This window comes from Chaetura pelagica, unplaced genomic scaffold (genome assembly GCF_000747805.2).
Source record: "Chaetura pelagica isolate M959 unplaced genomic scaffold, ChaPel_1.0 scaffold856, whole genome shotgun sequence".
In the NCBI taxonomy this organism is placed as follows: domain Eukaryota; kingdom Metazoa; phylum Chordata; class Aves; order Apodiformes; family Apodidae; genus Chaetura; species Chaetura pelagica.
In genome coordinates this window covers 66,991-81,726 of record NW_009953790.1, presented here as the reverse complement: position 1 = coordinate 81,726, position 14,736 = coordinate 66,991, and the positions used below count along the sequence as shown (strand labels likewise).

The 14,736-nt window shown below is 49.8% G+C and overlaps 1 protein-coding gene across 1 annotated transcript in view; it reads right to left on the bottom strand.

The window, feature by feature from the left end:
* Positions 1-766: 766 nt before the first annotated feature.
* The window catches only part of ZDHHC1 (zinc finger, DHHC-type containing 1), a 24,208-nt gene continuing 10,238 nt past the window's right edge, over positions 767-14,736 (bottom strand). The window contains exons 6-10 of the mRNA XM_010001044.1: positions 9,922-10,034; positions 4,498-4,583; positions 3,844-3,937; positions 1,860-1,968; positions 767-1,275 (exon numbers count right to left, since the gene is read on the bottom strand). Of these exons, the coding sequence (XP_009999346.1) occupies positions 767-1,275; positions 1,860-1,968; positions 3,844-3,937; positions 4,498-4,583; positions 9,922-10,034 (911 nt within the window). The remainder of the gene's footprint in view (positions 1,276-1,859; positions 1,969-3,843; positions 3,938-4,497; positions 4,584-9,921; positions 10,035-14,736) is intronic.

Genomic DNA, 14,736 nt, shown 5'->3' with positions numbered 1-14,736 from the left:
GGAGAAGGTTTCAGGACCTGCTGTATCCCAGAGCTCCCGGAGGCAGCCCAGGCTGCTGGGAAGGTGGAGCAGGTGAGAGGACACTGCTTTGCAGAGCACATGCTGGTGAACTCAGCTTGAGGCCACACAGTGGAAAGGGCTGTGGGGACAGGGTGACCCTGAGGCTACTCCCTGAGCAACCTGCTGAAGCTCCTGTGCATGATGCCAAGGCTGACAGGGGGTAGGCAGACGGGAAATCCAGCTTTGAGGGGTGCAGGGAAGAGCTGAGCTGCTGCCTTGTCCTTCCCCAGGAAGGGTGTGCAGAGGGGACAGCCCAGCCCCTCAGCCAGCACCCAGCTCCTCTCCAGCAAGATGCCCACCTCAGCTTTGTCACCTTATTGCCTCTTGCCTTTGGTTGGGTAGGAGCAATATCCCCCTGGTGTCTGCCAGCAAGCACACAGCATGGGGACAGGTCCCTCAGCACCCCACGGAGCACTAAGGCCACCTCCTTGACCAGTGGCAGCCCTGGACACTTCCCTGTCAGGGAGACCATTCCCCCTGGAGCAGGAGAGGACCTCAGGGACAATCCTGGCTCAGGAAGAGGCAGCAGCCAAAGCAGTGATAGTGCAGGGGTTTTGCTGCCTCTCAGCTAGTTCTGCTGGAGGATGGACAGCAGTAGCTGAAGGGATGCTGCTGCCCCCAGGGAACCAGAGGGGTGGAGATCTTGGAAGAGCAAAGAGAACCTCTTGCCTTGTCCCCAGAAGCTGTAGCTTTGGAAAGGTGATGACTAGGCCACTGTGGTGTTTGTCCTTATATCCTCATATCTGCCCACCTGCTGCTTGCTGGTGCATTTTCTGTGGGGTGGCTCAGATGTGGGCTGGGAGACATGAGGTTCTCCACTGCTCTGACTTACAAACACAGCAGGAACCTTGGTAAAAAGTTCCAGGTCTCGTTCCACACGTGTGTCTTGCTGGCAGCTTTTCCTTTTTACTTTGTGCCCAGAATACAAAGTCTTCTTCCTGTCGCCTCTGGGATTGGTTGTGGCCAAGGGAAGGTGTTGAGAGTTGCTGGGGTTCTTTTTAGGAGGCCTGGGAAGGGCTGTGCTCCCCAGGCGAGTCTGAGCCACAGGAATCTCATCCATGGATTCAGCAGACTCTGAGTGATAGTCACCTGGGGGTCCTGCTGCCTGGATGAAGCCCAAGGAGCTGGGGGGCACAGCAGGTCTCTGAGGAAAAGCTGGAACCACGAGGCTGTGGGAGGAGGAGGAGGAGGTGGCAGCAGCCGTGGCTGGGACTTCTACAGCTGGAAAGGAAAGGAGGAGAAAGCTTAAGGAGAGAGTTGAAAGATCCCTCAGCCCCACAGAGCCCCAACAAGCCCAGGAACTCTCCCATGGCTGATTCAGAAAAGCACACAGATTTATACAAAATTCAGTATAAAGATGTAGAGGATTCTACCCTCCGTGGTGTGCCCAGGTCTGAGCACCTCAGGGTGGCTCCAAGCACTCCCAGACACTCAGTTTTTCCTTCTGAGGCAACTTAACCTCCTGCCACTGCTGGGTTTGCAGGACACACTTCATTTCTGGGTGCCAACAAGTCCAACCCAGAGGGCAGAGAACCACAGGATCACAGCATGTCAGGGGTTGGAAGGGACCTTTGAAGATCATCCAGTCCAACCCCCTGCCAGAGCAGGAGCAAAACCAGGGCAGGTCACTCAGAAAGGCATCCAGACAGGGCTGGAAAGGCTCCAGAGAAGGAGACTCCACCACCTCTCTGGGCAGCCTGTCCCAGGGCTCTGTCACCCTCACAGCAAAGAAGTTCTTCCTCATGTTGAGGTGGAACTTCCTGGGCTCCAGTTTGAATCCATTGCCTGGTGACTCTCACCTGACTGGGGGGCTGGGAAAGGGGGCCAAGGTCTGGCCTGTGGTCTAGAGCTGCTGTCCCCTGCTGAGAAGGAGGCTCCACGTGTCTTCTTTCTTCTTTTCTTCTGTGGCTGTGAAAGGAAGAGGTCCAAAAGAAGGGAAATCAGTTCCTCAGCCCAAATGAAGAAGACACTCTGGGGTTTTCATCCCTCCCTCTCTTTTATTCCTCTTATTTTTAATCCTGAGGACTTGGGGTGACCACAGACCAGAGGTATTTTCTGGTTTAGGACTGAGTTGCTGTCAAGCAGTGAGAGAGAAGAGGGGTCTCCTGAACACAGTGAGTCCTCGTGTGCAGGTGCCTCAGGCTGGTGGCTCATGTGGTTGGAGATGCACAAAGACACTGGTGGACAAAGGCATTTGTAGGGTCCAAATAGAAGAGGAGACCACAAGTCCCACAGCACAGGATGTTAAAATACAAGTAGAGAACCACAGAATCATGGAATGGCTTGGGTTGGAAGGGACCTTCAAGATCACCTAGATCCAACCTGCATGGGCAGGGACACCTCCCAGCAGCCCAGGTTGCTCCAAGCCCCATCCAACCTGCCCTTCAACACTGCCAGGGATGGGGCAGCCACAGCTTCCCTGGGCAACCTGGGCCAGGCTCTCACCACCCTCTCAGCACAGAATTTCCTCCTCATGTCCAACCTCAATCTCCCTCTTCCAGTTTCAATCCCTTCCCCCTTGTCCTATTGCTACATGCCCTAGATGACATGAGTTTTATTAATAACCTTGGAGGAAGAGGGGGGAGCACCAACACCTTTGAGAAGGTGGAGAGAGCACCTGGACCCAGGCACATGAACACCAAGAGGAGAAAGCTTGACTTTGGACAGCTGTTCCCTCCACCCAAGCTCCATATCCACACACAGCATCTTTCTCTGGGCTTTCACATCCATGTTTGAGTGTATCAAGTGTTGGATTTTGCTCCACAGGAACATGTCCAGCTTGTTCCATCATGGAAGCAGGAAAGATAAGAGCTGCTTAACTGCAGAGAGGTGTTAAGAGTTGAGCTGTGAGCTCAGGAGGTACCAGCAGAACATCCCTGACCACCTGTGAGAGCTGGGACAGGAGAGTGTCACTGGGGGGTAGTGACCAAGGCCCAGCCACACCTGCACATACACACTGAGGACAGGGAGGGGTGCACAAAGGAGGTGACCATGGCCTGTGCCAGTCAGGGGGCACCCAAGCACCTCAGTCAAGTGTCCACTGCAGACGGGATGTTTCACAGGGACATTTCACAGCATCCTTCTGGTTGGAAAAGATCTTGAAGATGATTGAGTCCAACCATAACCCAACTCTACCAACCACTAAACCAACCCTACCAAGCCCAGTGCTTAACCCGTGTCCCTCAGCACCACATCTACAGGGCTTTGAAACCCCTCCAGGGATGGGGATCCCACCACCTCCCTGGGGAGCCTGGGCCAGGGTTTAGTGACCCTTTCAGGGAGGAAGGTTCTCCCAAGATCCAATCTAAACCTCTCCTGGCACAACTTGAGGCCACTTCCTCTTGTCCCATCCCTTGTTCCTGGGGAGCAGAGCCCGACCCCCCTGGCTCCAACCTCCTCTCAGCAGCTGCAGAGCCAGCAGGTCTCCCCTCAGCTCCTTGTCTCCAGGCTGGACACCCCCAGCTCCCTCAGCTGCTCCTGCTCACACTTGTGCTCCAGCCCCTTCCCCAGCTCCCTTGCCCTTCCCTGGCCACGCTCCAGCCCCTCCATGTCCTTCTTGTCCTGAGGGGCCCAGAACTGACCCCAGGATTTGAGGTGCAGCCTCCCCAGTGCCCAGCACAGGGGATGGTCACTGCTCTGCTCCTGCTGGCCACACCAGTGCTGACACAAGCCAGGATGCTGGTGGCCTTCTTGGCCACTTGGGCACACACTGGCTCATGTTCAGCCACTGTTGACAACACCCCCAGGTGCTTTTCCCCAGCCTGCAGAAAGTCTCCTACTTACCTGAGATGGGACCACAAAGTGAAGAGATGGGGGGTCTGGAGAGAAGCTCTGCTCAGGGTCAGCCTCATCATTGTGGACACAGAGCTTGGAAAAGCTACAAGAGATCCACAAGAGACATCCCTCAGACACCCCTCACTCTGATGCCCACCTTGCTTGCACACATCCTGACCAGAGCATCCCTCACCTTGCACAGCATTCCCAGCAAAACTGCAGGGAAACTGATCCTGGACAAGTTGGCAAAATATTTAGGGTTTCCTCTCTCCCTTCTCCAGGGACATGAGTTAATAGGCAAGAATTAATTAAGAGACAAGGATGGTGTTTCCCCAGGAGCCTGTGTTACCAGCTTGGGATCTTAACATCTCTCAACAACCTGAAATGATGCAGCTACAATCAGCTCCACGTGGGAATTACAGGAGAAATCAGGCAGCTTTCAAGTCATTTTAATACAAAACAGCCTAAAACAGAGGAATCTAGGCAAGATATTTTCCCAGGGGAGGGGAGACAAATACTCCTGCAGGTATTTTGACCCTCCTGAAACTCCAAGATTTCACCACACTTTGGTCACTGGTGCTCCCTATTCTCCTTGGTTTCTCAGTGTCTTTGGGGACCATTTCCCAGTGCTACTGGGAGACTCCCAGCTAGGACTTCACTCACTCTTTTCCTGAAGCTGCTGTTGAGAATTCCTCTACTGGAACACCAGGGTCTGTATAACCAGGGTTACCTGGGGAAAAGTCTCCTTCCTGGAAGGCAAAAGAAAGGAAAAAAGAATTAACATTTTCAGCCCAATATGAACACAGAGTGGAGAAGAGGGATTTTTCACCACTGAGATGTCTTCTTTTCCTTCCTCAGTCACTTGCCAGATATTTTCTGCCCTCCCAGCTGAAACTCAGCAGGAGTTTGCTGCTTCAGAAGATGGAAAACCAAGCTTGAGACCATCAGAAGTCCCTGATTCATTCATTCAGTCCAGCCAGCACTTCATGTGACTCAGAATCAAATCAGAACCCACTTCCAGAGAGCAGCTTAATCACTTCTTGGGACCACATACAAAATAGCACTTAAAGCCTCCATTAGTTCCAGAGATCAATCACAGGAGTTCAGCAGTGAATGCAAAAAAAACAAACCCCAACAACCTCCTTTAAGATGTAAAATGGAGGTGATGGAAATGAAACATGCAGGGAAACAGAAAGTGTGGTTGTTTGGTTACTGCAGAGCTAATTACAGGGCTGGGTTTTTTAAAAGGAATGGGATCTATTGCCTCAGGTCTTCAGAATTCCAAGTCATGCCATCCTGAATTTTAAAATCAGGAATCAACCCCTTCAATCCAAGTGTTTGCATTACAGAAATGAGCTCCCAGTTGTCCCTTTCTGATCTGAGGGCTCTGCTCTTTGGGGCTGTTCCAGGCAGGGTTTAGCCAAGCCCTGGATTAATAATCTGCAGAAATTCATCACCATTAACCCACCCATTTGAAATGGAACTTGTAACTCAAGGCAGATCCTTGCTCCTCAGCAGCTGAACCTCAAAGGTACAGAGATTGTTCCTCAAAGCTCCTTGGGGCCCAAATGTTTCACGTTGACATTCAAAGCTCATGCACCTGAGTCCCAAAGGAAGGAGAGCAGACACAACCTGGTGTCCCTGAGGACATGGGGTGGAGATTTAGGTGTTCCAGAGGAAAGCCCACCGTGGCTGAGCTGAGCTGCAGCACAGGACAGCCTGTAGCACTGTCCCCTGGTATGAGGGGACAGCAGGACAGGGCACAATTAACCATCAAGCCCCAACATATCAACATTTCAGAGGAGATGAATGAATGACAGAGTTTGAGAAGATCACAAAGAATTCTTTCCAAGCAAGGAGTGAAAAAGCTTTTGAAAATCCATTTTGTCCATCTCAGCCTTTTATAAATTATGCACAACCAAAGCAGGCAGAAAAAAAGAAAGCAAATCATTAGAGCTGACTGGGAGAAGCAGATGGGAGAACACTCAGTAGAAAATACAATGTTCTCTCAGTGTGACAAAGCCCCAGGGATGACACCAAGTCCCAGCCTCCCTCTCTGCTGCCACAGTCAGCAGGACAGTCACTGTCCTTCAACTGGGACAGCAAGACAAAGCCACTCTTTGCTACAGGGTTGTTAGGATTCAGCTTTTCCTCTTGCTTTTCTGAAAACAGGCTGCTGAGTGGGCAGAGTGCCCGAGTCCACTGCCACCTTCCACACCCTGAGACCTCCTCTACACCAGCTGTGCCCACCCCAAGGGTCTTTGGTCACAGCTTCAGGATGGATTCAGCTCCCTTGCCCACTGCAGCCCCTCTCACCACCCACTTCAGAGACAGCCTGGAATGTTGCCTGGGTCCAGGGGAGGCAGAAATGACCAGGGAAAAATGGCTCTTGTCCCAGGGAAAGTGGGTCTGTTGCAAGTCATAGAATCATGGAATGGTGAAGGTTGGAAGAACCTTAAACACCATTCAGTCCCAGCCCCCCTGCATGGGCAGGGACACCTCCCACCAGCCCAGGTTGCTCCAAGCCCCATCCAACCTGCCCTTCAGCACTGCCAGGGATGGGGCAGCCACAACTTGTCCTGTGCCCAGTGTCAAGGCTGAGGGTGCAGACCAGGTTCATCTGCACCAGACACTGGAAGAGAGAAGCAATGTTGAAAATGTGAGGGAAGCTGAGGAAAATTCATGTTTATTATTTAAAATCAAACCTCACTGACCTGAATCAGTGCCCAAAGCAAGTTCAAAGCTTTAGGAATGTTTTAAAAAATCACATCCCAGCTGGCTGTCAACTCCAGCTCCCTGGTATGAAAGCAATTAGGCATGAAAGCCTCAGGTTTGGGTTAGTTTATATTTCTTTGCAGCTGCCTACAGAAAAAAACTGTTCCTTGCACATGCTGCTCTGGGCAGAGTAAAAGAGGCACAGCCTGGATGTGTCCAACTGGTTTGCATTTTTCATGACATCTGAACCACTCAAGTGTGCAAAATGAGGGCTTTGACTGTGTGCATGTTCTGAGGAGGGTTTTACAAGCACATATGAATCCTTTAACCTGAACAGGAATCCTTTAACCTGAACAGGAATTCTTTAACCTGGGCAGGAATCCTTTAGACAGGAATCCTTGAACCTAGACAAGAATCCTTAAAAGTGAACAAGAATCCTTTAATCTGGGCAGGAATCCTTCAAACAGGAATCCTTTAACCTGAGCAGGAATCCTTTAACCTGGTAGTGAATCCTTTACCCTGAACAGGAATCCTTGAACCTGGACAGGAATCCTTGAACCTGGACAGGAATCCTTTAAAGTGAACAGGAAACAACTTTAACCTGGACAGGAATTCTTTAGAGAGGAATCCTTTAACCTTGACAAGAATCCTCTAACCTGGACAGGACTCCTTTAACCTGGACAGGAACCCTTTAACCTGGTAGTGAATCTTTCACCCTGAACAGGAATCTTTTAACCTGGACAAGAATCCTTTAAAGTGAACAGGAATCCTTCACCCTGAACAGGACTCCTTTAACCTGGAAAAGAATCCTTTAATCTGGACAGGAATCCTTTAACCTGGTAGTGAATCCTTCACCCTGAACAGGAATCCTTTAACCTGGACAGGACTCCTTGAACCTGAACAGGAATCTTTTAACCTGGACAGGACTCCTTGAACCTGGACAGGACTCCTTTAACCTGAACAGGAATCCTTTAACCTGAACAGGACTCCTTTAACCTGGCCAGAGCCAAAGACTTCCCCACAGACAAAACTGAAGCCAAAACCAACACCCAGGCTTGATTAAGGCTCCAAACCAAGGATGAAAAGGAACATGCATCTTTCTCCTCACTCCCTAAAATGAATGAACAGTCAAGACAAAAGTGGGAAGAGGATGATTTCCATGTTATGCTCCCAACATCTTGGATCCATGACAAAGGATTGCTTTGTTCAAGCTAAAGCAGGCTGCAGTCAACACAGCTTACAAAAGGCAAGTCACTCAGTGTCCTCCTACTCCAATCTATTTGTTTGTGTTTATCCCTGGTTGCTATGTAAGAAACAAGGAAAATCTGGTGGGTTCACATTTTTCTGAACAATGTTCTTTGGCATCATCCTGTTCTTCTTGTTCCCCAAGGTCCTGAGTGCAGCCCTGAAACACCACTCTCCTTCTCACCCTGTTTCATCCAGGGTTCCTGCTTCCACCTTCACCCACCTCTAGGTAGGCACCAGAGGGGGCAGGAGGACATCACTGAACTGCTCCATCCCACACAGAGTCCACCCCTGTCCAGCTGTGTTCTCAGCCTCCATCAAAATTCAGTCACTAGGAAGTGATGAGAGCTCATGTTTTATCATCATTTTCATGCTCTGTGAGACCAAGTGCCAAATATTTTTGTTGTTATGGAAACCTCTGTTTAAACTGAAAGTTCAGCTTTTCCATGATAGAAAAAAAAAAACACAAAACCCAACATATTCAAAACTGGGGCCTCCATATTGTACAGAAAAGGAATCATCTCCCTCACCCCTTTGCTTCGATAAAGAAAAAACCATGAATAGTCCAGAGAGATCCCAGGATCTCTCCATGGAATATCTGGATGAAGTTTGGATCCAATTTATATCTTATGAAATATAAAACTGGTTGTATAGAGGTGACTTCCTAGCTGGAATTACACAGGATTGGAGAATAATTTAGACTAAGAAGAACTTCTGGAAGTTTCTAGTCCAACCCCCCAGTTCAAAGCCAGTAAAAAATTCTTCCAGTTCAATTTTCAGTAATTGCAGGGATAAAAAAATAAATGGCACTGAAGTCTCTCAATTCATAGCAGAATGAATGTGGAATGAAGTGGAACAGCATGAAAGAGCTTGTAGGACCCTTTTGACAGCTCAATAGCATCACAAGGACCCTCAACCCTCTGCAGAATCAGTTCCAAGACAAGCAGGTATCTGAGTCATTTCTGAATATGGTTGGTGTCCTTCTCCTTTTCAAGATGGTTGAACTATTTGGTATGATCAGCTGCTTGATGATTAGCCCCAGTTTCTTCAGCCTGTCTTGCTCTCAGTCATGACCTGTGATACTGCTCACATGAGCCAGACAGACCTGCAGTGTCACCAGCACTGGAAGGACATGGAGCTGTTTGGGCCAGAGGAGGCCAAGAAGATGATGGGAGGGCTGGAGCAGCTCTGCTCTGGAGCCAGGCTGGGAGAGTTGGGGTGTTCAGCCTGGAGAAGAGAAGGCTCCAGGGAGACCTTAGAGCAGCTTCCAGTGCCTGGAGGGGCTCCAGGAAAGCTGGGGAGGGACTTGGGACAAGGGCAGGGAGGGAGAGGACAAGGGGGAAGGGATTAAAGCTGGAAGAGGGAGATTGAGGTGAGACATGAGGAGGAAATTGTTTGGTGTGAGGGTGGTGAGAGCCTGGCCCAGGTTGAGCAGGGAAGCTGTGGCTGCCCCATCCCTGGCAGTGTTGAAGGGCAGGTTGGATGGGGCTTGGAGCAGCCTGGGCTGGTGGGAGGTGTCCCTGCCCATGCAGGGGGTTGGGACTGGATGATCTTTGAGGTCCCTTCCAACCCAAACCAAAGCTGATTCTATGATTCCATGAAAACAGATGGTCCTGTCCTTTCCCATGACAGGACCCTTCCCACTCTGCAGTCATCCTCCTCATGCTGACACAGGCACTTCTCTGGCTGCTTGGTGAACCAAAGAGGAGGGAGCTGGGCCAGCAAACCACGAGCTCAACTATTATTTTAAGCAAGCATAAATAAAAATTAAAACTACTCTTTCTTCTTACCCAGATGAGATTCCCCACCCTGCTCACTGCATGACTGAGAAACAGCTGTGCTGGCAGAAGAGAAAGGACAGTGCAGGGCCCAAAACAAGTGCTGGGGGAAGAGAGTGAGTGGGATTGATTCCTTTGAAAGCAGGTGGAGTTGATTCTTTGCTTGCTTGTGCCTGAAGTGCCCATCAAACCACACACTCTCTCACCTCCTCCTACTCAACTCCACCTCTAAAACCTCATCTCTAGCAGCTGCCTCTACAACTTGGAGCTGGGAAAAGCAAAGCAAACTGTACAGTGTGGACAGGCCAGGCAGGGGTTTTGAGGAATGGAGTGGAAGGAGGACAAATACCTGATTGGGGCTGAATTGGGAGGGACAAGATTCCCGCTGCTTGTCTGTCTCTTTGGCCTCTTGTTGGGGACGCTGCTGCAGGATGTACTCGTAGGTAGTCAACTTGTTCCACACTGGGAGGGAAAGACAGAGCTGTCAGCACAGCCCCACCCCCCACTGCACTGAGCCAGCCTGAGAATGACACCATCAAACAGTAATAATAAACAGGAAAAGACTGATCCTCCAAGCCCAAAGCACCTCTGGTTTGTATCTCTTACTATATCTTCTACTGTATCATCACAGCTTCTCACAGTCCCAATGTTCTCCCAAAGGCCCCTCCCACAACATGGTAGAACCTTCTGGGCTGCAGGAATTGGTTCAGTTCAGAGCAAACCCACCCCTCACAGCCCAGCTGGGTGAGCTCAGTGAGTAGGCAGCAGGTAGGGGATGCTAAATTGAGGGAAGAAATTCAGCATGTTATTGTCTCCTGGAGAGACTGAGACTCTTGATGTCCAAACCACTGAGCAGGAAATGCCCAGCCTGCCTGGAGCCAGACATGGTCATTTGGGGGTGTTCAGCCTGGAGCAGAGAAGGCTCCAGGGAGACCTTAGAGCACCTTCCAGTGCCTGAAGGGGCTCCAGGAAAGCTGGGGAGGGTCCTGGGACAAGGGCAGGGAGGGAGAGGACAAGGGGGAAGGGATTAAAACTGGAAGAGAGAGATTGAGGAGGGACATGAGGAGGAAATTGTTTGGTGTGAGGGTGGTGAGAGCCTGGCCCAGGTTGCCCAGGGAAGCTGTGGCTGCCCCATCCCTGGCAGTGTTGAAGGGCAGGTTGGATGGGGCTTGGAGCAGCCTGGGCTGGTGGGAGGTGTCCCTGCCCATCCAGGGGGTTGGATCTAGATGATCTTAAAGTCCCCTCCAACCCAACCCAGTCTGGGATTCTACGTGCCTGAGCTGATGAGCTCTGAAGGGCTCCCCCACACAAACCCATCTGCTTCCACCAGTGACCAAAAGCCTGTGACATTTCTGAGAAGCCTGGTCCCTTCATGAGACCCACAGCATTGCAAGGATCCAAATCACAGACATTCCTCCCTTAGTGACCCCCTGATGATAAATATTCTGGAGCACAAATGGGTGCTGAGGTTTGTAGTGCACAGCCTGTCATTCCTCCTTGTTGCAGAAGCAGATGCCTAGGAGTGGGACATCCAGACTCATCCAGTCCTGAAGTGCATGAAGACACTCACACCAGCAACATCCTACCTCCCAAAACCATGCCCTAAAACCAGGATTACTCCCCAGGGAAGTGGAGGAGAACAGAGGAGAAGGTGCCCCTCCTGGAATAGCAATAACCTTTTGAAGAAATAAGAAAGAAACCATTTTGAATTGAGTTCTTTGCTTTCTCAACACTTAACAATGAAACTTTACAACCATTTTAGAGCTATTTAGTTAAAAAATATTGCAAGGGTCTGGCCTGATAACACTGCAGCACCTCCTGTGCAATATAGAATCCCAGCTCCAAAGCCTTTCCTATATTCTCCTTCTTTCCTATATTTTCTCCTTCCTTCCTATTCCTTTTCCCTTCCTCATTCTTTCTTTTTCCTTTTGCTTCCTATTTGCCTCTCAGTATTGAAGACCAAAATAAAACCTCCCTCCAAACTTCCATTCCACTGGATGCCTCTGGAATGAGTCTCAGTCCAAGCCTGATCATTCTGACTACATGGAACAACCTCCTTCTTTCCTGAACAGTGAGTAATTATTATAATTCTGACAGTTCACTGTCCTTGTCACAAAACTAGATCCTAAAATAAATCCTACCTGACCCAAAAAAAGGTCAGACAGCTCCTTCCAATAATTCCAAGCATTTAGATGAAACTCTTGGCAGATACAGGTGTGAAGTAAGAGGAATTTCAAGAGGTACTTTGTCCATCTCCCTGAATCCCAGTAAGTGTAACACATCCCCAGTCTAGGTTAATATCTCTCCTTTTAAGCACCTCTGCACAGCTGGAATTGGTTTCCACGGGGTAACAGGCTTTCATGGCATAAAAAATGAACCAAAATGGATAAGAATTGAATTCTGGTCCCCATGGAAATCATAACGATTTCAAATTGGGTCAGAAAGAGAAGGGATTTTGGCTCAAAATGTCCCGTGAAAGAGGTTGGCAAATCCCCCTAAGGTAAGAGCAACAAAAAATCTCCCAGATCCGGAGTGGAACTGGTTTAACACGGTTGTGTTTGACAAGGGAAAGCGTCTCCTTCTCCCGAGGAGGGAGCACCCCCTTGTGGGAGTTGTACATCAGGACAGGACCAAGATCACTCATGCATAAACCGAATCATCCTCTGGTTTTCATGCAGAATAAACTTTCCTGGAGCAGCTTTATGAAGCTTTTAAGTCCTTCCACCGTGCTAGATGGACCTTTGAAATCTCCAGGCACCCCCATCGACCCAGCAAAGTCAACTTGACATTCCCCCAAGAAAGCAAAATTGCAGCATGACCAAATTTCACAGAATTACAGGATCCTTCTGGTTGGAAAAGACCTTTAAGATAATCAAGTCCAACCACAACCTAATTCTACCAACCATAACCCAATCCTACCAAGCCCAGAGCTTAAACCATGTCCCTCAGCACCACATCTTCACAGCTTTGAAACCCCTCCAGGGATGGGGATTCAACCACCTCCTGAGCCGGTGTTTAATGACCCTTTCAGGGAAGTTTCTTCTCATATCTAAAGCTCAAAGAGGCTGTGAGAGGAAAACATGAGAGGAAAAGGCCAATGCCAGCTGAGGAACACTCACCCACCAAACCCCACCCTCCAGCAGGGCAACTATTTTGCTTCTGGAGCTGGTTTGTGCTGACCTAGTTTGTGTTGGCACCTGCATGGCTGTGAACTGACAACCTAAAAATCCATCCAAGGATCCTCAGTAACCACTGTCCTCATTCCTCTTCCACCACATCCCTTCTTCCCTGCTTTTGGCATCACTGACCCCTGCAAGTGGGTCAGATCTTTTCTCACCAGAACTTACATCAAGCAGCCAAATAGTCTTGGCTTCATCTTAGAGGGTGGCTGAAAAAAGTGTTTGGATGCCCATAAACAAACATAGAAATACCTTCTGGAGAGAGCAACATGCAGGAGATCTAACGAGGAGCCAGGGTGGCTGAAAAAAGTGTTTGGATGCCCATCTGAACATAAACAAACATTAAAATCCCTTCTGGAGAGAGCAACATGTAGGAGATCTAACGAGGAGCATCCCTGAAAACCTCTTCCCCTGAATTCCACAAGTCTCCTTCAGCTGATAGAGTAGAACTTCCACAAAGGAACCTTGACATGGAATGTAGATCAACACCATCCATGTTTCTCTGCGTTATCACAGAATCCCAGACTGGTTTGGGTTGGGAAAGGGACCTTAAAGATCATCTAGTTCCAACCCCCTGCATGGGCAGGGACACCTCCCACCAGCCCAGGCTGCTCCAAGCCCCATCCAACCTGCCCTTCAACACTGCCAGGGATGGGGCAGCCACAGCTTCCCTGGGCAACCTGGGCCAGGCTCTCACCACCCTCACACCAAACAATTTCCTCCTCATGTCTCACCTCAATCTCCCTCTTCCAGTTTTCATCCCTTCCCCCTTGTCCTCTCCCTCCCTGCCCTTGTCCCAAGTCCCTCCCCAGCTTTCCTGGAGCCCCTTCAGGCCCTGGAAGGTGCTCTAAGGTCTCCCTGGAGCCTTCTCTTCTCCAGGCTGAACACCCCAACTCTCTCATCTTGTCTTCATAGAGGAGATGTTCCAGCCCTGGAGAACCAAATCCTTGTCCTGTGGGTGCCAGGGAAGCAGGAGCACATCTCTGGAAGGAGGGTCTGAGGTGTGTCTTGAGCTACCTCTGAGCCATTGCTGTGTTAGGGGTGGCTCACTTGGAAGGGAGGTGAAATACCCTAGTCCAGGTGTGGAAGATTCATTATGGCAGGAGCTTGGAGAGCACCTACAACAGCACTGGTGGGTTTGACTGCTGGAGCTTGTTGGGCTCCTTGAAGCTTGTTTTGCTGCAGTAGCACAAAGCCCAGCTTGGGACCTGCAGCTGTGTCTGTGCAAGGGGCGCTTTGCTTCTGCCTGGGATCCTGACAGCATCAAGTTCCCTCATGGATGATGGGCCAGGCTTTGGTTTTGGGGTGTCTGCAGGAAAAGTATCTACCCATGGCTCCTGTGTTCCTGCACTGTGCCCAATGTTGGGGGTTTGAGAAAGGGGGTGAGCTTTAGTCAAGTTATCTTGCATTTATAGTGGAAAAAGGGTAAAAGCAGGGACATCTCATGCAGTGAGGCTGGCATGTGATAACTCCCTAACCCACATTAATGAGAGCAGGCAGTGAAATCCACACTTGGAGAGAGGAACCCCTGGGAGTCACCACGTCAAGGTGAGAAGCTGGAGCTTAATTTCATTATCTTATCAATAACTAGCTGGTCTCATGCTGTGTTGTGAATTCTCAGGAGTATCAGTGCTATCTTTGGCTGTCTAAGCAAAGTAAAAATGAATACAAGCAGGGAAGAGTATTGTGTGCAGTCCTGGTATCTACACCTTAGATATGGTGTTGGCAAACTGGGGAGAGATAAGAGAGGAGCTACAAGGGTGATGTGAGGTCTGCAATGCATGCTGAAGGGAGAGACTGAAGCTCAATCAGTTTCTTTTAACAAAGAGATGATTAAGGGGTGATTTTGTTATTGTCTGGAACCAGGGGAAGGGACTTCTGGACAAGGTGAAGTTCTGTTCCTTTGGACAATGAGGTAGAGTCCCAAGGTTTGCTGGGCACTGCATTTCAATATGGTTCTTTCACCCCTGCATCACTTGTCTTCC